The sequence below is a fragment of the Typopeltis vanoorti genome, chromosome 8 (assembly GCF_054136105.1).
Source record: "Typopeltis vanoorti isolate ZY-2024b chromosome 8, IOZ_Tvanoo_1.0, whole genome shotgun sequence".
Taxonomy (NCBI): Eukaryota; Metazoa; Arthropoda; class Arachnida; order Uropygi; family Thelyphonidae; genus Typopeltis; species Typopeltis vanoorti.
This window is the reverse complement of record NC_143556.1, coordinates 10,505,183-10,529,063: the sequence shown is the minus strand read 5'-3', so window position 1 is coordinate 10,529,063 and position 23,881 is coordinate 10,505,183. Positions and strand designations below refer to the sequence as shown.

At 35.5% G+C, this 23,881-nt stretch overlaps 1 protein-coding gene across 3 annotated transcripts in view; it reads right to left on the bottom strand.

Moving 5' to 3' along the window:
- LOC150103728 (rab GTPase-activating protein 1-like) overlaps nucleotides 1-23,881 on the bottom strand; it is a 473,281-nt gene that overhangs the window by 287,548 nt on the left and 161,852 nt on the right. For all 3 annotated transcript variants that reach the window (XM_090397129.1, XM_090397130.1, XM_090397131.1), the window contains one exon: nucleotides 3,474-3,582. In XM_090397129.1, coding sequence (XP_090253255.1) covers nucleotides 3,474-3,582 — 109 coding nt within the window. The remainder of the gene's footprint in view (nucleotides 1-3,473; nucleotides 3,583-23,881) is intronic.

Genomic DNA, 23,881 nt, shown 5'->3' with positions numbered 1-23,881 from the left:
TTTTGAGAATAGGACTGGTGGTGGGAGGACTAGGGGCCATACATGGAAGCTGGGCAAGAATGTGGTTAACAAGGGTGTTAGAGCTAGGTTTTTTACTTGGAGAGTGGTAAATGAGTGGAATAAGCCGCCAGAGTCTGTTGTGAGTGCTATGACCGTGAATGAGTTCAAGGTGAGGTATGATAGATACTGTGTGAATGCCAAATAGTTGTTCTTGACATGACGTTAGGGCCTCCCTCGATGAGTCTGTCGACTCCTTGGAGTTGCCCGAAATAATAATAATAATAATAATTTCATGGTAGTAAGTGATAAAATAGACTAGTATCTACATATATTTTATGCATTCATGACATATCCAACTTTTTCTTAATGTTTTCAATATTTCTAGGTTATGCAGTTTGTTTGCAAGTTTTTTCAAATTGTTGCAAATCGCAAACAATTTTTCCAATATATTTATTCAAAAAAATCCGTGTATAAGTGGACCCACGTTCCACAAGGTTCAATTGTATATGAAGTGCCCAGGACATGTAGAATGGCTTACTATGAATGGAAAAGATTTGTTAACATCTGCCTCAGCAAACATTAAAAATACATTCACCACCATCATTATGAAAAGTTCTGACTAACAAACTTTAAACACAGGATAAGGTGCAAGAAACCAAAGGGCTACACAGACCAATGTTGTTATTTATAGAGACTGTTTTTTTGGAACCATCATACATTTTCCATTCATATGATATATTTTCCAACTCTCAACAAGTATGACTGTATTAATTTATTGAAAATAAATCTTGGAGACAAGTCATTTTAAGTTCGACCTAATACTTGCAAACTTCTCTTATCCAATAATAAATGGTCAAATTAGGACTTTCTTTCTTTTTGTTGTCAGCTACAATGTTTATAAGCTGTTCCCACTAATAACTGATTGTTAGTGTTTGTATGATAAATTATTTATTTCCTGAAATTGCTGGATAAAATCAGACCTTAATAATGTCAAATATTAGCCACTGAAGAAATAAATGTTGCATTTATTTTGTTTCCTCTTTGTTGTGAATTAAATAAATTGAAAAATTACATATAAACATATGAGCCAGCACCTAAGCTTATCCCAGCAATAACAAATTTTGAATGAAAATTAGCAATAAAAAGATCGTGATAAGAAGGTACACTGAGGCAAAATTTTTAGCTAGAAAGATAAATCAAACATAGTTGCTCCTTTCTTTCATGCCGTTAGAGTAAAACTTTAGTTTAATATAAACCAAAATATACACTCGACGTTTCAAGATTCACATTAAGGTCATCTTCTGGAGTATACATATGTATATACAAATATACAAAGAAACAAGCTGCACTACAAAGTTACTGCTCAACTGTTAAAACTATTTGCCTGACCTCTAGTGTTAAAAAAAAAAACTTCACTATATCAAACCTAGAGTCCTGTTGTTATTATCTATTAGGTTACAAAGTTAAATTAAGTGGAGAGCAACATGTTTATCCAGAAATCAATAGATAAATAAACAAAAATAAAATTACTTATATAAGTATACATATAAATTGCAACAACTGGTATCGATAGTGGCCAATAAAAGATGAAAAATTGCTTAGTCCTAAAGTCACAGTTTACTGGAAACTAAGTGGGCTGAATGTGAAACTAAGTGGGCTGGGGATTTTTAAGCTCTCATTATTATTAAGATTAGAATGGTTAATTAAAATTTCACACGATTCTTTAAATTTTCTTTCATATCAAGTTTTTGTATGAAGCAAAGAACAAGTACTTCTCCAATCAATTTGATGTAGGGTGTTAAGAGCATGATCTGAGAGGCCTGCTTCACTAAAATTATTATATTTAATGTGTTGTTTGTGTTCTTTTTTACAGATAGGGATTGTACGTCCAGTTTCCCCAATATAAGGTACGTTACAGCTGCAATAGATGCAATAAACTCCAGGGTGTGCCAATGGGGGAGAGGATTCTTAGAGGTGTTGAATATGTTTTTTAACTAAAAGTGGCACATTAAGATTATAATGATGTAGGATTCTATTAATTTTTTCTGATAACCTTTTAATGCATGGGAGTGTTATGGTTTTACTATAATTTATATTACTTTTTTGATGAAGTTTTATGAAGAATTTTATTAATAGTATTTTTGCTATATCCGTTATTTATAAATGTATTGCTAATAATTTTTAATTCTTGTTTAAGAGCTTGTTCATTAGAGCAAATTGTTATAGATCTGTTTTTCAGGGTGTTGATGACTCCAAATTTTTGCGAAGGGGTGGTGAGATGAGTTAGCATGTATATATTGGCCAGAGAGTGAGTGAGTGAGTGTGTGTGTGTGTGTGTTGGCTTGCAGTAAACAGTGAAGAATAGATTGCCTGAGGAAAGATTTTCAATTTCAATAGTAAATTGTAGGTGCTCATGTTGTTTGTTCAGGTGGCTAAGGAATGTGTTCAACGTTTGGCGGCCGTGTGGCCAGATAACGAAAACATCATCAATATATCTAATTTTGTAGGGAAAATTTATTTAGCCACATTTATTGTGTTGTCATCATGTAAACAGGATTAGAAAGGAAAAATAATGAAAATAGTGTTTGAAGCAAAAATGACAAAGAAAAGAGGTCACTGGATGTCCAAAATGATGCAGTTAGAACTGCCTCAGAACAAAGAAATGTTAAGAGATAAAATAATAAAATCATAGACCTAATAAATATAAGTGCAACAAGAGGACAGGTCATTCTGGTATGTTTTAGGATTTTTTGTAAACTACATTTAAACCTTGTTAATCTTACGAGGGTCTGCGTGGTTAGCCTAGTGGCTATGCACTTCACAACAATATGCCTGGGGAAGGAGTGTCCCAGATTCGATTCCTATCGATGATGTGAGAAGCTTAAGGATCTTCCTCAGCTATAGAAAAGTTAGCCGGTCTTGGCCATGGACAGCAAGGTTCTCCCCCCCTCCGTCTATCTGGGGTTTTTCATCCTGCAAGCAGGTCCCGTACACACATGCATTACAGTCATGAATATTGCCCTCAGGGGATGCAGCAGAGGAGTGGCGAACCGGCTGCATTGATATGCCAGTAACCTCTCATTAGGAGGAGACTCAACTTGTCCTAGGGTGGATGAGAAGGATAGGATAGGATAATCTTACAAGTGAGTGGAATTTCTATACAATATTTAAAGCTTTATTTGTAGCATTTCTAATTAAATGAAAATGGTTATTTTTAAATATACAAGTAAATCTAAGTAATACAACAATCTTTTAGCAAATTCTTTATCCAAGATAAGTTTGCTCAATAATCCTAACTGGCTATCTATTGATGAAGAATATCTATTGAATGATTGTGACTCTATATGTATCACAATGTAGATATTTTATCTCCTAGTAACAGAGTAATTATGTAGTCAATTACCATCTAAGTGGCTGCTGGGAAGGAAAATTATGATAAACAATTCAACAACAGATGACTACAATTCACTTACCTCTTGCTGTTTCAGTATTAAGAAGTTCAAATCCTGACTGATTAGGATCCCATTGTGCTGATATATAATAAACAGTCCTTTCACCACTTAGAGAGCGACTCATGTGAACCTATGAATCCAAAATGTACAGTTTACGGGAAGTAAACTAGTAACAAACATATGCAAGACTTCCATTTATTAAAAATATTTTTCAAGTTTAAAGTAATAACGACAGCTGTTTATAATTCAATAAAAAAAAAGTAACTGCATCACCTGCTGTTAGCCAAGTCTCACTAATGCCTATAACTTTTGGCAAGGTTGCACTAATCAATGCCAAAAATTCCTCCTCCTGTTCCTGATACTTCTGGCAGTAGTATATAGAAATGGCAACATCCCTTTATTCCCTCATCCACCCCTTTACTTTCTGAATTGACTACCCTATTCAATATTTTTGAATAGGATTGAGAGACTTGAGAGACTAGATTCCTCACACTGTTATGCAAATTAGAATAAATGGGGATGAATATGACACTGCTTAATTGGAAAAGAGGGTGGCTGCTGGACAGATATCAAAAAGTGGTATATGGAGGGGCAGAATCGAGGCAAAAACATATGACTAGTGGTGTGCCACAAGTTCAGTGCTGGAACCATTGCTGTTTAATTTGTACATGAATGATATAGGAAATAACCTGAAAGGAAATATTCAGTTGTTTGCTGATGATGAAAAATTAGGTAGAGTAATAGTTAATCAAGGTAATGTGGAGAGCTTGCAGGAAGATTTAAATAGGCTGTCAGTTATGGACAAAAGTTAATGGATGTCAGTTTAATGTCAAGAAATGTAAAGTTATGCATTTTGGCATAAATAGATTACAAGCTGTGTATCACATTGATGGCACTGTACTTCAGGAAACAGACGAAGCTACAGATTTAGTGGTGGTGACAGACAGAGAGTTAAAGTTTAGAAGACATATTGCTAAGGTTGCTAAATTAGCCTATGAGATTACTTGGCTAGTGAAGAACACATTAACAAGAGTAGAAATAAGGAAGTTGTAATTTCTCCTTATAAGGCCTTGATATGGCCACATCTGGATTACTGTGCCTGAAGTCTGTTCCCATGGCTTTCTTGGGGGATGAGGAAACAGTGAAGAGGATTCAGAGTTAAGTGACCAAGGTGATGAGTGGCCTGTGGAATGTTCCCTATGAGGATAGATCAAAGGAATGTGGATTGCAGAGGTTGCTGATAGAGAAAAAGAGGAAATATGATAGAAACATTTAAGTTGCTTGAAGGATTTTATAGGACAGATGCAGGGGAAATGTTTCAGCACTTGGCTAGAGGGACCAGAACAAGGGGTCATCCCTGGAAGTTGAATAAAGGTATCGTCAGAAGGGGTGTGAGGACTAGATATTTTACTCGGAGAGTGGTGAATGAGTGGAATGGGTTGCCAGAGTTAGTTGTGAGCTCTTTGTCTGTTAATGGGTTTAAGGAGATGTATGATAGATTGTGTGGATATATCAAGTCTCCCATGATGACTCTTCGGACTCCATGGAGTCCAAGGACTCTTGGAGATGAAACTAAATGAGGTGCTTGTATAATAATAATAATTAACAGACTTTTAGCTGAATGCTATGTTTCATATGTGGCACCCTCTGGGAGTCCAAGGACTCATCGTGGGAGGGCACACTACTCTACTTCACCAAATACATCTCATCCTCTCCACCACCACTTAATTCTCCAACTACGACACAACTACCATCAACGCCATCTATCGCCCGTCATCACCAACAACATTATTTTTTTGTCTGTAAAAATCACGTGTTCTGAAGGCTGATTTATTTGTACACGGGATGAAAAACCCTGCTACCACTGTATGAGATCGGCTAACTCACCTCCAACTGAAAAAGTTCATATAAGGATTCCCCTTGTCACAACGAGAATCGAACCCAGGTCTTTTCCAATCAAAGGGTGCAATGTTCTGCTATTCTTCCAATTGCACTATGTCAGCTATAGTATCCTCAAAGAAGAGTACAGAAACCACATAAGTTTATATTTACATAACTGAGATAGAGAAGACTAAAACAGGCCAGATACCTCTCAAAAATAACAATAAGATGATTTATTTAGGCAACAATGATTAGGAAAAGAAAGGAACAGGTACAGTATTCACTAAATACAACAATAAACTTATTTCATGAGAGCCAGTTAATAGAATGGTGTGGCCAATTTCAAAATGGCATGTTTCACAATGAAACCAAGTTGTGCCTATGGTCCCATGCAGAAGACGCTATTCAAGGAATAAATGGAAAAATGTTTTGGATCATTAGAAAGACATTTGACAGAGTAAAAATGGGTGACCCAAACAGCAAAATAGTGAAGGAAATGAATCATAAAAATACTGAAATTGTCAACAAAATTTGTTCTAATCAGAACATGAACTGTTCATTATTAACACAACATCCTGTATACACACAAATTCTCATGAAGAGAACACAGAAGTAATTAGAAAACACAAAATAGAGAAGAAACAAAAGTTTTGAAATGTGAAGTGACCAACAATAAGTATTATAAAAAAAAAAGTTTTCAAAAGAAACCTTAAAGCTAAGCAGCTTTCAGATGTGAGCTATAGCTTCAACTTTACAGTAATTATTGGAGAAATGGTGAGCAGTTTGAAAAGAATCAAAACCTTGAAATAAGTGGCAAAATCCGAATAAATCTCTAACTGACTTGGTCAGGAAGTATGTGATGAGGGCTCTGAAGATAGAAAAACAAAAATTCCATTAAGGACTGAAGATCAGAAATAGATTGGAAAAGAAGAACATATATCAAAAGTCCCCAGCCAGTGAGTGTACTTAAAAGAATACTCACTGACTAAGAACAGAAAAAATGTAAAAACTTACAGTCATACGTAAAAGTAGCAAAATAGCAATCACAGAAGACTTTTGGAAAGATATAGAAAATATATGTTGTGTTCTCATTTTTGTTGGAGGTTTTTTTCACTTGGTTAGACTATAATAATTTAGTTTAATGCAAACAAAGTTTGTGCCTTAAGTATCTTCAGGACTGAGGCAACACATGGTAAAGGTGGACCAAGCTCTCATCACTTGTCTTAGTATCTCCCATAATGCAAAGCACATCTCCTTGCAGATATGCATAATGCTATGCATTAAAGAAATGGCCACTACCCAGACAGGTTTCGACCTTTATTGAGGTCTCGTCGGTGGGAGCCAGACCCAGAGGTGGTGATACTAAGGTGGAAGTAATGGAGAAGTCATATTTACCTATACGATTGCCAAAAGGTGTCTCACCTTATTATTAAATTACTCTGGATTAGAGAAAGAAGATACAGTCCAGAAACTAAATTTACTATAGTCTAACACAGGGGTGTTCAACCCCTCGATTGCAGAGCGATTTTTGGTCGATCTCTTGTGTATTCCTACTTACTTACAAATTTAATTAAAACTGAAAACATAATATTTTATTTATTATTTTGTATTATTTTATTCGCTTTAAGTGTATTGCTATTGTTTATTTATTTTTCGTTAAAATTGTCAAATGAGTAATTTTCTTATAAGTCCGGGTAAACGAATTAATTTGGATCAGTGGAAGTCAAATAGCGAGCTGAGTGAATACGATGATAAGCAAAGTGAATACGATGATAAAAACTCGATTGTAGCTTAAATATTATATATTCCAAAGTACATTATATCGATTTTTTACTTAGGTTAAGTCCCATGTGAATATTGTAAAAAAATAAACTTCGTTTGTCTCGGTATAGTTTGTATTAGATGTTTTTGTAAATAACTCTTTTGAAGCTAACTGTATATACTGCTTTAATAAGAATATGTTCAAGACAAAAATGCAAAACAGAAAAAATGTAAAAACTTACAGTCATATGTAAAAGTAGTAAAATAGCAATCACAGAAGACTTTTGGAAAGATATAGAAGATAAATGTTGTGTTCTCATTTTTGTTGGAGGTTTTTTTTTCACTTGGTTAGACTATAATAATTTAGTTTAATCCAAACAAAGTTTGTGCCTTAAGTATCTTCAGGACTGTTTTTAACAGTCCTGAAGTTTGAGTGTTAAAAACAAAGGCAATGTTTTTGTTGCCGAAGCTGTACATGGCGGCATTAGAAAGATTGTTATTGAAACTTGTATGTATGAGAAAGGCTTGCAGGCTCTAAGTGTAAACATCTCAAAATTCAATAAAGAGTTCAAACAACTTTCCGATGGCCAGTAACTTATAATCAAACGAAAGCGGAGGAGAACAAAAGGCATGCCGAACTCTTGAAACTTAAGATGAAAGACTCATACCGATTCTTTGGGGGTTGCCAAACTTCATGCGAGGTCTCAGAGGAGGCCTAATAAAAAGGGACTGAAGCAAGCAGAAGGGGTCCCGGTTCCAGAATTGCTGTCAGAGAGGAGGCCGCCAGGTCCAGAGTCGCCGTCAGAGAGACTGCCCAGATCCACGTTGCTTGAGAGAGGAGTTTCCTGCTTCCAGAAAGGAGCTTTTCGGTTCAAGACATCACTAGAGAGAGACTACTTCTAGGCCACAGACAAGGTTTTAAATTGCCGAAAGGAAATGTTCCAATTGCCGGAGAAAAGTTTCCAGGCCAGCTTAATGTCAGACATTCACCAGTGTTGCGTTTTCATTATAATTTGATGAATCAAACGACTTCACTGATATTGCTCAGTTAATGGTATTTATTCACATGGTATTTCAAGATTATTCGAGTAAAGAAGAACTTAATTATACCATTATTGGTAAGGACTAGGGGAGAAGACATTTTTTTGGCATTTGATGAATTTGCGAAACAACACAAACTTCCGCTTTTTAAACTTGTGTCTATTACTACTGATGGTGCTCCTGCAATGATAGGTAATAAATCATGCTTCATTTCATTATGTAAAAACGATGACAAATATCCAGATTTTTTAAAGTACCACTGTATTATTCACCAACAAGTACTGTGTAGTAAAAGATTAAACACAAAAGATGTTTTGGATATTACATTTAAAATTGTAAATTCTGTTCGAGGAAAAGCCCTGCAACAGGGGCTATTTAAATTACAGGCAGATGATGATAGGGATCTTCTGTTGTACAATAATGTTCGCTGGCTCAGCAGAAGTCGATTTTTAGAAAGATTTTTTCTATTAATTAACAATATAAAAAATTTTCTTGATGAAAAAGGAGATATTTATCCACAATTGAGTGATAAAAGATGGTTTTTACACTTATCATTTTTAGTAAGTTTCTGTACGAAATTAAGCAATTTAAATTTAGAGTTACAAGGTAGAGATAAAAATTTAATTGACATGTTAAGTTCAATAAAAACTTTCCAACAATACTTACTTTTATTAAAGAAAAATATAAATGACCGCGAATTTAGACATCTCCCATATTTATTAAAATTTTTTGAACAAAATCAAGAAATGCTTTGCTGTGATTTAAAAGAATTTATTCATGAAATAGAATTAGTTGAGGAAGAAATAAATTCAAGATTTAAAGATTTTAATAAAACTGAAATGACTATCTTTTATCAATAATCCATTTCAAGAAAACTTGAACATCACAGAAATTTCAAATAAAATTAGTGGGCTGTTTAATATAAACCAAGCTGAAGTAGAACTTGAGATAATAAACATTCAGAATAGTTTACATTTAAAATCAGTAAACAATGAAGTCATTTGGAAGTATGCACATGAAAAATTCCCAATATTAACTGATATTGTACAAAAAATTCTGTCGTGTTTCGGATCGACATACTTGTCAGAATCCGCTTTTTCAATTTTTTATGACTGTCATAAAAAATCAATTAAGAAACAAATTCCAAATGATCATTTGAATGATTGTCTGCGATTGGCCACTTCTTCATATCAACTTGACTATGAAAATATTGCAAGGTCCAAACAATGCCAAATTTCACATTAACTTTTTTTTTTTTTTTTTTTAATCAACCAGCATTTCCTGTAACTTGTGAGTTTGTAATCAATCTGTTGTTTTTCCTAACTTTGATTTTCAAAAATAGAGAAATAAATATTTTATTCCAATAAAGTTTTAGTTGTGTATTTTTTTTTAGTTATTTATTTGTGCATAATCAGACATAAGGTTGGGGCAAAGTGATCTATATAAGAGAGTAGATCGCCGAATAACTTTTTATAGAAAAGTAGCTTTCATAGTAAAAAAGGTTGAACACACCACTGGTCTAACCAATTGAAAAAAAACTTCCAACATCTTTCTCTAATCCAGAGTAATTTAATAATAAGGTGAGACCCCTTTTGGCAACTCGTATAGGTAAATATGACTTCTCCATTACTTTGAACTTAGCATCAACTGCCTATGGGTGGTCTGGCTCCCAATGACGAGACCTTAATAAAGGTCTAAATCAATCTGGGTAGTGGCCCTTCCCTTAATGGCATTAAACATGTCTGCAAGGAGATGTGCTTTGTATTATCGGAGATACTAAGACAAGTGATGAGAGCTTAGTCCACCTTTACCATGAGTTGCCTCAGTCCTGAAGATATTTCAGGCACAAACTTTCTTTGCTCACACTTGGATAAAGGATTAAACTAAATTTATTATGTTCTCATTCATACCTGAACATTGTGCTCTCTTCATACTCCATATGGAATTACAAATAATAAAGGTAACATAAAGATCAGAAGATTCTGGAATTTTTGAGTAATTACTCTGAAAAATTATTAAGACATAAGCAGCAACAGAACACTGATAGGAAATATCCAGAAGGAATGTAGCCATGAGTAAAAATTGAATCAGAGAAGAATTTTCCTAATGAGTATTATTATTATTGTTGTTCCAGGAAACTCCAAGGAGTCGACAGACTCATCGAGGGAGGCCCTAACATCATGTCTGGAACAACTATTCAACATTCACACAGTATCTATCATATCTTGCCTTGAACTCATTCACGGTCGTAGCACCCACAACAGACTCTGGAAGCTTAATCCACTCATTCACCACTCTCCAAGTAAAAAACCTAACTCTAACACCCTTGTCAACCACGCTCTTGCCCAGCTTCCATGCATGGTCCCTAGTCCTCCCACCACCAGTCATATTTTCAAAAATATCTTCTGGATCAATCTTATAAAAACCCTTCAGTAACTTGAATGTCTCAATCATATCACCCCTCCTTCGCCTATCGTCCAATTTCTGCAACCCACAAATCTTCAACCTATTCTCATAAGGTTCATTCCACAGACCTGCTATCATCTTGGTCACTCGTCTCTGGACCCTCTCCACTTCCTCCCCATCACAAAGAAACCCTGGTGCCCATAACTGGGCACAGAAGTCCAGATGAGGTCTTATCAAGGTTCGATACAGAGGAACAACAACTTGTTTGTCTCTGCATGTTAAAGTATTTTTCAGAAGCCAAGTGATTTGGTGAGCTGTTTTAGTCACTTTTGCAATGTGCCCCCTAAACTTCAACTCCCTATCTCCACCAGCACTCCCAAATCCCTGGCCTCATCAATCTCCTGGAGTACGGTTCCACCTATGCGATATACTGCTGCTATTCTTTTCACCCCAAAGTGCATAACCTTACACTTTGCCACATTAAACTGACATCCATTTTTCCTAGCCCAGTCCTCCAAACTATCCAAATCATCCTGTGCACTCACAATTGCTCTACCCAACTTTGCATCATCAGCAAACAAGTGAACACTTCCTCTCAAATCCTTTCCAATATCATTGATGAACAAATTGAAAAGCAGTGGTCCAAGAACAGAGCCCTGCAGCACTCCACTAGTCACAAGACGTCTTTTTGACTTCACTCCTGAATAAACCACTCTCTGGTATCTCTCCTTCAACCACCCTCCTATCCATCTTACCAACCCTATATCTATCCCCATCTGCTCCAGTTTACTGATTAGGGTTCCATGTGGTATCCTGTCAAAGGCCTTGGCAAGGTCCAGTAGTATCACTGTAAACCCATTACCCCTATCCAGTTCAGCTGTCACTGTGCTATAAAACGTGAGCAAGTTACTGAGGCATGATCTACCCTTCACAAAACCATGTTGTCCCCCATACAATATCCCATTTTCATCTATCCAATCCTGTATTCTTTTCTTGACTAATTTCTCTAAGACCTTGACAATGATTCCTGATATGCTAATCGGTCGGTAATTTACAACAGCGGTCTTGGAACCTCCTTTATGCAGTGGAACTATTTTCCCCTCTTTCCACCCCCTTGGGACTAACCCAGACCCGAGACTCAAATCAAACAAAATGGTCAAGGGTACTGACAATTCATTAGCTGCTTCTCGTACTACACAAGCTGGTATACCATCCAACCCCACAGATGTATTGACATTGAGGTTATGTAATAGACTACTCACCTCCACTTCATTCACCACAATTCCCGTATAATCTACTGGTTTATTCGTTTCTGCAATGTCACCACCTAGATGATATATTCTTGCAAAGTGCTCACTCAGTAACTCAGCTATCTCAACTGATTCAGTTACCTCCCTACCATCGGCATTCTTTATAAGTATTCCAGGGTATTCCAGGAAAGATTTATGCAAGCATATCTGAGAAGTAACAAAGAAAAGATACTTCAGTGAAACTCTGAAAAAACCAGCTAGGCTCAAGATCAGATAGGTTTTAGGACTAAATTTTTACTTTAAGACAAAAACTGAAAAATCAATAAAGTTTAATGAAGAAATAATAACAATTTTTTTTAATTATTATTATTCAGGCGTCCATGGAGTCAAGAAACTAATCGTCGGAGGACCTTCCCAGGAAACATAAAGTCTATCATATGACTCCTTAACCGTTCTTGCTCTCACCACTCTATCAGGCAATGCATTCCATGGTCCAAATACCCACCATGCAAAGAAACCACTCCTCACCCTCTTGCTCACAGCTTCCTTTTGTAACTTCCAGGGATGGCCTCTTGCCATCGCTCCTTCCTGCTGTTCCACCAAGTGAAAGAACCCCCCCCAGTGTCAACCCTGTAACTGCCTCTCAACAGTTAAAAAGTCTTGATCATATCACCTTTCCTTCTTCTATCCACCAAACTCTGCAGTCCACATTCCCTCAGCTTATACTCATAACTAACATAGTACAGTCCTGAAACTATCTTTGTTATCCATCTCTGTACCCTTTCCACAGTTAATTTATCCCCTTCAAATCCTGGGGACCAAAGTTGAAAACAATAGTCTAAGTGTGGTCTGATCAGAATCTTATACAATGGGATGATAACTGTTATATTTCTGCAAGAGGATTTGAATAAACTAGACAGATGGGAAAATGAATGGGATATCAGTTTAATGCAGCAACATGTAAAGTCTTGAAGTTTGTGATGTGTCGATGGAAGGCTGCATACTCGATTGGAGCTGTACTGGAGGAAGTAGGGGAGACGAGATCTGGGGTTGACGACTGATAGAAAACTGAAATTCAGGGAGCATGTTGCAAAGGTGGTGAAGGTATCCCAGAGGATTGGTGCAATAGTGAGAGGGATGCTGTCCTGCAGAAATATAAGAATATCCCCTTGCAATCCATTGACAATGTAATTGAACTGAATATCCCTTGCAATCCATTGACAATGTCATTGATATAAAGGTTAAACAATGCAGTTCCCAGTACTGAGCCCTGTGGAACCCCAATTGTAGCCTTCTGTCTCCTTGATATTGCCCCACCATACACAACTCTCTGATACCTATCAGACAGCCAATCCTGAATCCAGTTGGCTAATCTGACATCTAAACCCATGTGCTGCAACTTAAGTATCAGCTTATCACATGACACCCTGTCAAATGCCTTTGCAAAATAAAAAAAAATGGCAGTATATGCCTTTCCCTCATCAACTGCTCTTGTCACTTTATTATAAAAGGAAATCATATTACTAAATCAAGAGTGCCCTTTAACAAATCCTGTTGACTCTCACAGATAACATTACCCTCATCTGCACACTCATTAATTTCTCCAAGACTTTAACAATTATTGATGATGCACAAACTGGCCTATAATTAGACACTTCCCGTCTGCTACCACCCTTATGCAATGGCACTATCTTACCTTCCTTCTAGTCCTTGGTACCTTTCCCATAGCCAGACGTTCATTGAAAAGCCAGGTCAATGGCGCTGTCAGTTCTTTAGCACATTCTCTCAAAACTCGTGGTGAAATACCATCCAGTACCACATTACTGACATCCAGAGTACTCAGTATTTGGAACACACTCTCCTCTTGTACTTCTAAACCTTGAACCTGCCCTATCCCCTCTAGTATTAAAATCTACTTCTCCAGGGTGAAATACTCCAATAAAGTGTTCATTGAACAACTCCACTATGTCCTCTGTATACCAGTCACTCTATTCCCATTTTTATCCCACAATGCCATTCTTCCACAATCATTTCTCCTCCTACTGGCCACATAACTAAAAAATTCCCTAGGATTTTCTTTGGAACTTAATGCCAATCTCTTCTCATATTCCAGGTTTGCCTTCCTTGCCATACTAATCACTCTCCTGGCCTGTGTCTTATATTCTTCATGCATCTGCTCTCCACCCCTCTCCTTATATCTCTTCCATAACCTCTTTTTCACCTGCAGTTTCTGTTTGATATTGTCATCCACTTTACACCAAAATGTGTCCTCTTCTTCACTCATTTAATACAGCTTGCTGTGGCTGCTAACAAATATTCCTTCACTTCCCAAGCATTAATGATATACTGGCCTTCCAATTCCACCCTCCACGGAACTGTCCCAAGTTGATATCTAAGAATATTATAATCACCCACCTTATAATTCCACATATGTTTCCTTTTCTTTGATACTCCTGAATATTTATTCATCTTCCAAGTAAAAACCACATGGTCACTCTCTCTTCAACTGGGGGTGAGATGCATCTCAGTTATTATCAGCTCCTCTGATGCTATGACCAAATCCAAAACTCTTGTTTCCTCTATTACATGTTGCCTAAGACATTTGCCCCTCAAGAATTCTAGAAATTCCATTCCCTTATTATTACATGCATCTTCCTCTCCCCAATTTATACTGCTGTAGTTAAAATCTCACATAACAATCATTCTTCTTGCACTTGCCAAGCTCAACTGCCTAAACATCTCTTGCTCCCCCACCCTCTGTGCTCCTTGGCTTGTAGCAATACTCCACTAAATATCCTGTCTTGCCCACCTCTACCTCACACCATACGCTTTCAAAACCATTAGTGTCACTGCCTTCCAAAGCCTCCACTCTTAGAGGACATAAGTCATCACTCATCATACGTATTACTCCGCCATTGCGTTTTCCCTTTCTACTCTGCTGAAAAATGCTGTACCCTGCTACTTCTATTCATGTTATTATATCATCTTCCATCAACCACGTCTCAGAGATCCCAATAATCTTTGGCCAGACTTATGCTATCGGTGCCACCAATTGATCTCCTTTATTCTGGATACTCCTGGCATTAGTATAAAGCATAAAAATGTCATTGCTTCTATACCTATCATTATCCCCTCCAGACCTCACTGGATTCAGTGTTACCTGATGTTGTCCCCCTTCCCCCAAGCACCTATTCTCAACAAAAGGCCACCCGTGCCACCATCCACCCTGGGAATTCTAGTTTTCCCTGCATTGACACACCGACTCGTCCAGAAAACAGCAATCTCTCCAGATGCCTACGTCCTTCCTCATTCAAATGCAAGTGGTGTCTTGCATACAGTTCCTTTCTGTCCTCAAATGCTCTCCAAGCATCCACATATTCCAACTCTCCCTTCTGATTATTATGCTATTCATTAATACTGCTCTTCTGCTCAGCTCATCACAATCATACCTGGGCAACACACACACACACATACAATCTTTCCTCTCTGCATTTTCTTTTGTACAATTTCAAGTAAGAATCTCAGATCTCTCTCACCACCTGATTTACATTGCCTCTCAAGTCATTCATGCCCACCATCACAATCATCTCATCCACCCTTTCACTCTGCTTAATTGCCATAGCCACACTCTCTATCAGGCAAACACTCTTCTGACATCCTATCTTGCACACCACAGATCACAGAGTCTTCATACATCACAGCTCTTACCACTCTGTTCCTTGATTGCTCACCTGCATCCCTCACTCTCTCCTCTAACTCTTTCACTCTGTGTTCCCCTACTTATCTGCTGTCCTGGCATCACTCTATTCCTGGTTCCAGCACTCAATCGCATTCTTCTCATTCCCTCTCTCTGACTGTTTCCATTCTCTCCTCTTCTATCATTCCCATAACTCTCTCATTCCCTCTCTTCTACTGTTTATATTCTATCCTCTTCTATTGCTACTATTTTCTTCTCCTCTATCATTCCAATACCCCTCTCATTCCCTCTCTTATACTGTTTCTATTCTATCCTCTTCTATCATTCCCTCTCTTCTATTGCTACAATTTTCTTCTCCTCTATCATTCCGATACCTCTCATTCCCTCTCTTCTACTGTTTCTATTCTCTCCTCTTCCATCACTCCCATACCTCTCTCTCTTATTCCCTCTTTCTACTGATTCTATTCTCTCCTCTTCTATCACTCCCATACCTCTCTCTCTCTCTCTTATTCCCTCTCTTCTACTGTTTCTATTCTCTCCTATCATTCCCATAACTCTAACTCCTACTCTGATTCACCTTGCATTCATCTCTTCCATTCGCCTAATCTCATCTTTCATACTTCTCATCTCGTTCCAGAGATATTCCACCTCCTCTTTCAGCTCATCCATCTCTCTCTATGCAAGTTAGCCACTCTTACTAGCCATTCATCCTCCCAATCAAGACTATCTCTGAAAACTTCACAATCATTCAAGCCTTCCACACTCTCCACTCTTACTTTTTCATTCTCACCTTTATTATCTCATGTTATTCTCACTTTCTATCACACTACTTATCTCTCAAAATTCTCCCTCCTCTGATGCAACGAGATTGGTTATCGTAATATCTAACTCACTCAATTCCTCCCGTTGCCTATATTTTGCGCATATATGTACTCCCCCTTCTCTCACCCACCATATATCCAACTGCTGGGATGCATACATACCACAAGCTCTGCATACCAAAATCCTTTATTATGTTATGGAAAATAGAGTCCTTAAATGGGGGAGGACTTGGTGATATGCCATTTGCAATTGGAGTTGTGGCAGCCACTATCATTCAAATTGTGCCGAGCATATAAATACTATGTTAAACGCTCTACTGTTGCACAAGTTAGAAAAGTCAAGGTTTCAAGAGAAAAGCTGTGAAAAATATTGCAATTATATAGAGTAAGTGGGATATTATAGCAGAGTAATACACAGCCTCTACTTAAGTCAGCAGTTGGAAATGAAGGATGTATAAAAAAGAAGTGGAATAATGCAAGATCAAGTATATGGAAAGTATAAGCAATTAAAATTGCTTATATACTTTCATTAAAAAATCTAACCGCCACAGACCCAAGATATGACACACACAATGCTACAGAACGTGACAGCAACAACTAGCATTGTTCCAACCTGTACACTAATTAATTTAACATTTTTTATTCTGGTTACTTATTTATATGCACCAATTGTGTACATAAAAATAACCAGTTATTATAATATCTAATATGTGTAATTAATTTTTTCTAGCTTTTTTTTTTTGTACAACTTTTACTAATATCCCTGTAAATCTTACAACTTACAAAACTTGTAGGGTTATATTTGTTTAGTTTTATTAAACTTGTTATTTATCTAAAAACATGTAGTCTCAATACCAGAAGCTATCTACAGAACTGCTAAATCACAGAAACTTGTATATTCATCATCAATACAGATCAGCATTAGGAAAGAAAGTGGCATTCACATTGATATCAAAATTGATATATACCATTTTTTTACTTTATAAAGATTTTACTTAAACAACATGCATCTTCAATATCAGCAGAATTCAAGACAGGCACCATTAATATGCACCATTAACATAAGTATCAAGGTAAAAGAAGTAACAGAAGAATTACAGCCATACCATGCTGACATAATTGGCATTACTGATACAAAGAAATTAAAAATACATGAGGTGGCCTGATTGGCTGAGTGGTTAGCATACCAGCTCTCCACTAACAGGCTGTGGGTTCGAATCCTGACATGGGCATAGATGTTTGCGATTATTTTTAAGTGAGAGATGAATTTCATTGTCTAGTGTGAGATCACCGCCCCACTTATTTGAAGCCTGAAGTAGCTTTGAAAAAGTTCAATGTTTTGTCTGTAAAGCAGGATTTCTGGACTATGTAAAAAATAAATTTAAAAAAATACAAAAAATATATAAAAACAAAAATATGGAAAAAAAATCCTTAGCCCACCCACAGTACATAATGTACTATACGATTGTAAATAACTTTTTGTGGTGAGAGCAATATAAAAGAGTCTACTGAGTAACAAATGCAATATGTTATATTTTGATGTGATCTAGGAGGGAAGAAATAGCTACAATATTCAACACTAAATACAATGATAATCTTAATCTGAATATCAAGTAGAGTGACATGAGCTAATATAAAAATGGAGAATTGAACAATGAGACTTATTTACACCTATAGTACCACAGAAGGTTCTACTAAGGAAGAAGTGGAGGAATTATTTTGTTATCAGAGATGGCAGCTGACAAGGAAAAAGGAAAAGTTGATCTTTGTTGGAGATCTCAACGGCAGAGCATGAAATGAATACCCACATATACAAAAATATTTTGAGAAAATTTGGAGAAAAGAGAAAAGCTAATAATGGTAAGTACCTGTTGGATTTCTGTTCAGGACATGGACTAATTATTATGGTACCATATTTCAGCATTAAAATGTGCACAAATTCACATGGAGAGAACAAAAGCAATGAGACTGTTCTCAGTAATAATATTTTTGGTTTACACATCAAGTGTTGATCAATTTTATTAACTTAACCAACTAGTTTCGCCACACTTTGATTGTTGGCATCTTCAGGGCACTTACATATAGGCTGAAACAATCTCACAATTATGTGTAACTATAAAACTGACAAGAATAACTGTAAAAAACTGACTAGAATAATTGCAAATAAAATAGTATCGAACCTGCGTGAAACACGTATCGCATGTACAAGATTAGCTAGCTGTTGCTAAGGAACTTTCTGTAGTTTGTATTAAAGTTCATTTCTTTTGTTTTTAAAGATTTGATTAGGGTTTTCCATATCTCCGGGAGTATTAGGCCTTGATTTCCGTTAAGGTTGACCATAGAACAGGTGATGTGGCTGCTTCTTTGAAAATTCTTGAATGGTAATCTTCCTCTAAGTAAGGGGAACAACTTTTGTCCCATTCGATGACATGGTTAGTTGTAGAGAAATGAGACAATAGGCCAGAAATGTCCTGTCTGTTGTTTTTGACATAGCCAATGTGCTCTTTTTGCCTGATTTCAAGGCTTCTCGAAGTCTGTCCAATGTAACTAGAGCCACACGAGCATGGAATATTATAAACTCCAGCATATTTATAGAAAGGGTGGTTGTCTTTTGGAGATCTTAGTAGTTTACGAATAGATTCTATTGGTTTAAATGTTACTCCTATTATATGATTTTCTCAAAAAAATCAACTCCTTCCATCATTCTATTAAATTTACTCTGGAACTTGAAAGAGAAAAACAACTACCGTTTTTAGACATCTTAATCAAAAAACAAATTGATGGTAGGAAATAAATCTATTGGTGTACAAAAAACCGACCAATACAAGTCGCTACCTACATTTCAGCTCCTCTCACCACATCCATTAACTCAGCATTGTACACATGTTAAAGAAGAGAGCGATTCGCATCACAACAGACAACGAGACCCTTCAAGATGAGTTAACATTAATTTCCAACAATCTGTACTTGAACGGCTATCCAAGAAGACTAGTCAATAAAGTCCTTTTCTCTGAACCACCACAAAAAGAACAAGAAGATATTCAATATATAAAAACTATTGCAATTCCGTTTGTAAGTGGCATCTCCTACAAGCTCACCAGCCTCCTCAAACAACACAAAATAAGAGTAACATTTAAACCAATAGAATCTATTCGCAAACTGCTAAGATCTCCAAAAGACAACCACCCTTTCTATAAATATGCTGGAGTTTATAATATTCCATGCTCGTGTGGCTCTGGTTACATTGGACAGACTTCGAGAAGGCTTGAAATCAGGCAAAAAGAGCACATTGGCTATGTCAAAAACAACAGAGAGGACATTTCTGGCCTATCGTCTCATTTCTCTATAACTAACCATGTCATCGAGTGGGACAAAAGTTGTTCCCCTTACTTAGAGGAAGATTACCATTCAAGAATTTTCAAAGAAGTCGCCCATTCTACTGGCAACCTTAACAGAAATCAAGGCCTAATACTCCCAGAGATATGGAAAACTCTAATCAAATCTTTAAAAACAAAAGAAATGAACTTTAATACAAACTACAGAAAGTTCCTTAGCAACAGCTAGCTAATCTTGTACACGCGATACGTGTTTCACGCAGGTTCGATACTATTTTATTTGTAATTATTCTAGTCAGTTTTTTACAGTTATTCTTGTCAGTTTTATAGTTACACATAATTGTGAGATTGTTTCAGCCTATATGTAAGTGCCCTGAAGACGCCAACAGTTAAAGTGTGGCGAAACTAGTTGGTTAAGTTAATAAAATTGATCAACACTTGATCTGTAAATCAAAAATATTATTACTAATTCTCAGGATCAAGAAAATAAACCTTGATTATGAGACTGTTCTTATTTTTCTTATTTCAGAGGATCTGAAACAGAATGTGATTAACTATATAGTTTTGAGCAGGATTTTTTTTAAAAAATTAATATATTAAAAATAAAATATCTATAATAGTTTTAACAAGAATCAAAGTGGAGTAGCTTTTAGAAGACTGTAAATTCAAATATATACACATATTATTCAAGAAAAAAAATGAAAGAGATTGATTGCTCAACAGAAGACTCAAAAGAAAGCACCGGATGATCAAGTTTGAGTGTCAATTAAAATGTGGTCAAGTTGTTTGCAAGGATAGAAAAAAAACTCCATGATGGACTCAAGAAATTAAAAAAGTAGTCATCAAAAAGAAGAAAGCATATCAAAATTTTAAATTCCAGGCAAGTATATGCTCTAAGCAAAATGTACTGAGAAAAATGTAAGAAAGTGAAGCAAGTAGCTAAAAGTAGCTACTTGCTACTTTTAGCTACTATGTAAAAGTAACTAAACAAAAGTCAGGGAAATATTGGTAGCATAGAAGATAAACATCAGGAAAACTGGCAGAATAATGGTCTTAGGGACTTTGAAGAAACTTGAAGAGTACTGTAGAAGAAACTGGAGATAGATGTTAAAGATGACATGATAAATGAACATAAAGATATTCTAGATGTCTGGAATAATTACTCTGAAAAATTGCTAAATCAAACAAGTGACAGAACAGGAGAAGAAAATATCCAAGATGAATGCAACTGGGAGCATATATCAATACTTAAATAGTCATCAAAAACCTAAAACATGGCAAGGCAACTTGAGTAGTTGATATTTGACAAGAAATGCTCAGATATGGAGATATAAAAGTTTTACAGTGACTGTATTACATTATTCAGAAAACCTGGACAGAAAGTTGAAATCCATATGATTGACATAGCTATCATGTCCATCTATATTAATAACAGAAATAAAAGAGAATGTCATAATTAGAGGAATTTCCCTACTGAATTTCCTTACTTTTTCAGGTAAGATTTATACAAGCATACTTGACAAGAGGATAAGTAAAACTGTAGAAAAGAAACTTGGAGAATAACAAGATGGGTTCAGACCAAATAGAGATTTTCAGGATAAGATTTTAATTTCAAGACAATTGAAAAGTGATGAAAATATAACAGACATCTATATTAGTTTTAGAGATCCAGAAAAGGCACATAACCAGGTGCCAAGAGAAAAACCATTCAAAGCAGAAGAGTTATGTGGTATAAATGCATTACAAAGAGCAGTATGTAGTCTAAATTTATGTTGTAAATCAGTAATTATAATTAAAGGAGGTACAGGAAAGATGGTGCAAGACAAGGGTACACCCTATTATCCATTATCAATATGGGTCATGTTATGAAGTGGTATTAAACCTGATATCAAAACTGGAGATGTTAACCTCAGCTGTTTACTTTATGCAAATAATCAAGTTTTAAGTGATATTTGTGGCTCATATGTAACAAGAAAACTTATTAATAAGTTTAAAATATTTTAATTTGAAATTTACATATCAACTTTAATGTAACTGACAATTTAAAAATGTAGGACAACTACAGTGGATTTTATAAGTGAGAAATGCGCATGCTAGCATGGTCACAGCAGGTATGAAATTGATACATAAAAATCCTTATTTATAATTTATTAATAAGGAAGGAGGGATTCCCAAATTTTTGCTAGGGAAACAGCCATAGAACCCAATGACTGTTCCCTATAAAATGTTCAATGCTTTTACATTGAATTCCAATACAGAAACACTTCAGAACTGTTTTAATACGTACTAGAGTAAAATGTAGCTCCAGACCAGAAGATTCTGTAGTCAGTGTCAACTCCATACTGAACTCAGGACTTATGTTTTTCTTATTTTTTAAATACCATGTTAGACTGATATTCTTACAGTCTCTTCTCAATAGAAGATCTTGTTTTTCCCCAAAATATGAGACAAAATAATCTCAAGTGAACTAGCAAAAAGGAAGCACCAAGTTATACGTTTCAGAATCATTGCAACTACTTCAAATTCCAGCAATTCAAAGGATAGGAACTCTACATGCAAGGTTAGAGTTCTTAGAAATAGGCTTGTATGTTACTATTATGTGCTGGATCTTTTGGGTTGAAGCCATTCTGCTGCATGATTTCTAAGTTTAACTTGGTGCCTCTTTCTTTTTGGTCAATAAACTCTTTTCCACATTTGATTTCATTAAAGAGAAGCAGTCTTCTCTTTCTCTGATGTTTGCTAGTTGCCTTATGAGTCTTTTCTCATATTTTGGACAAACAGGACATTTCTCTGAGAAGAGTCTGTAGGAAAATTAGTCCTATATCCTCTATAAAAAAAAATAAAAATTAACAATAATAATAAAATAAAACTTTGAAATTAGTTCACACATTATTGTTAACTACTTACTGTTATTAGAACAAAAAAATCAAAACAAAACAATTACTGGTAACTAGAAGTATACACAGTATTCAAACCAATATTAACTCATGGATTTAAGAGTCATGCCAGAAATAAAATATTTGATTAAAGACTGGAGATGGCAGATCTGAAAGTTTTGAAAAATATTAGAGAAGTGATGAACAGATGGTATCAATGGCAGAATCATATTAAAAATAAATATATTAGAAAGAAGCATGACATTGATAGCATTTAATAATATGTGAGCAGAGCCAATCTCAGGTGGTATAGTTTTTAAACAGAATAGGAGAGAGAAGGTAAGCCAAGCAGGTGTTTGATATCAGGATAGCAGAAAAAGATCTAGAGGTGAGATCTAGTTAGAAGTATCTTAGAGGACAAAATACATGATTTGCAAAATATTGGAGTCGTGACATATAAAAGACTAATCTGGATGATAACTGTCAATATACAAAGTAAGAAGTAAATTTTTCATGTAGTACTATAACAGTCAGTGCCGGCGTCAGGGTCTTTGTCACCCGCATGCAATTTCTATCTAAGTGCCCCTGTAATGATCCGGGCATGTGTGGTTCTTTTACGACAATAAAAATTTAAATTATTTGAAATTTCTTAAATAAATTTTGACAGAATAGCCACACGTTGGTTCGCTAAATGTAACGAACCGGGGGTGTTGACTAGGCAGGATAATCGTTAAAAACCCGAATATTCAAAAAATTCTCAAAAGTTAAAGCAAATTTTGATAAAGCCACTTTGATCGTAGAATATAATGATACAGGGATTATAGCCTTCTCACCGACCTGAATCGCTAACAAAAATTAAAATGAATTTTAATTAAAGTTAAAATTTATTTGAACTAAAGTTTAAAAAATTCTTGCATTTTACAAGTTACTAAATTCTTAGTAACTTGTAAAAACTTCTTGATAATTTTTATAAGTGGAACTATCTTTCAGGAAAATAAAAGAAACTCAAGATAGATGAGAAAATAAGAAAAGAATTCAGAAATAATTAGAACATTTAATATAAGTATTCAAAAAATACAATCTTTACAGAATAACAGAAAATAAATTAAATTGCATAAATATACTTGAAATTTTTTTTTATTAAAATTTTAGGGTTCTTGATTTCATATTCACAGAATTAGAAATAATGGTCAACGTCTAATTCTGCACACATATCATTTTCAATAGTTATTAATGCCAAACTAACAAGATTTTTTTGTGACATACTTGTTCTTAAGTAGGTTTTAATCAATTTCAACTTGGAAAAGGAATGTTCACTACAGTAACAGTTAAGTTTAATAGTATTCTTAAAACAATTGAAA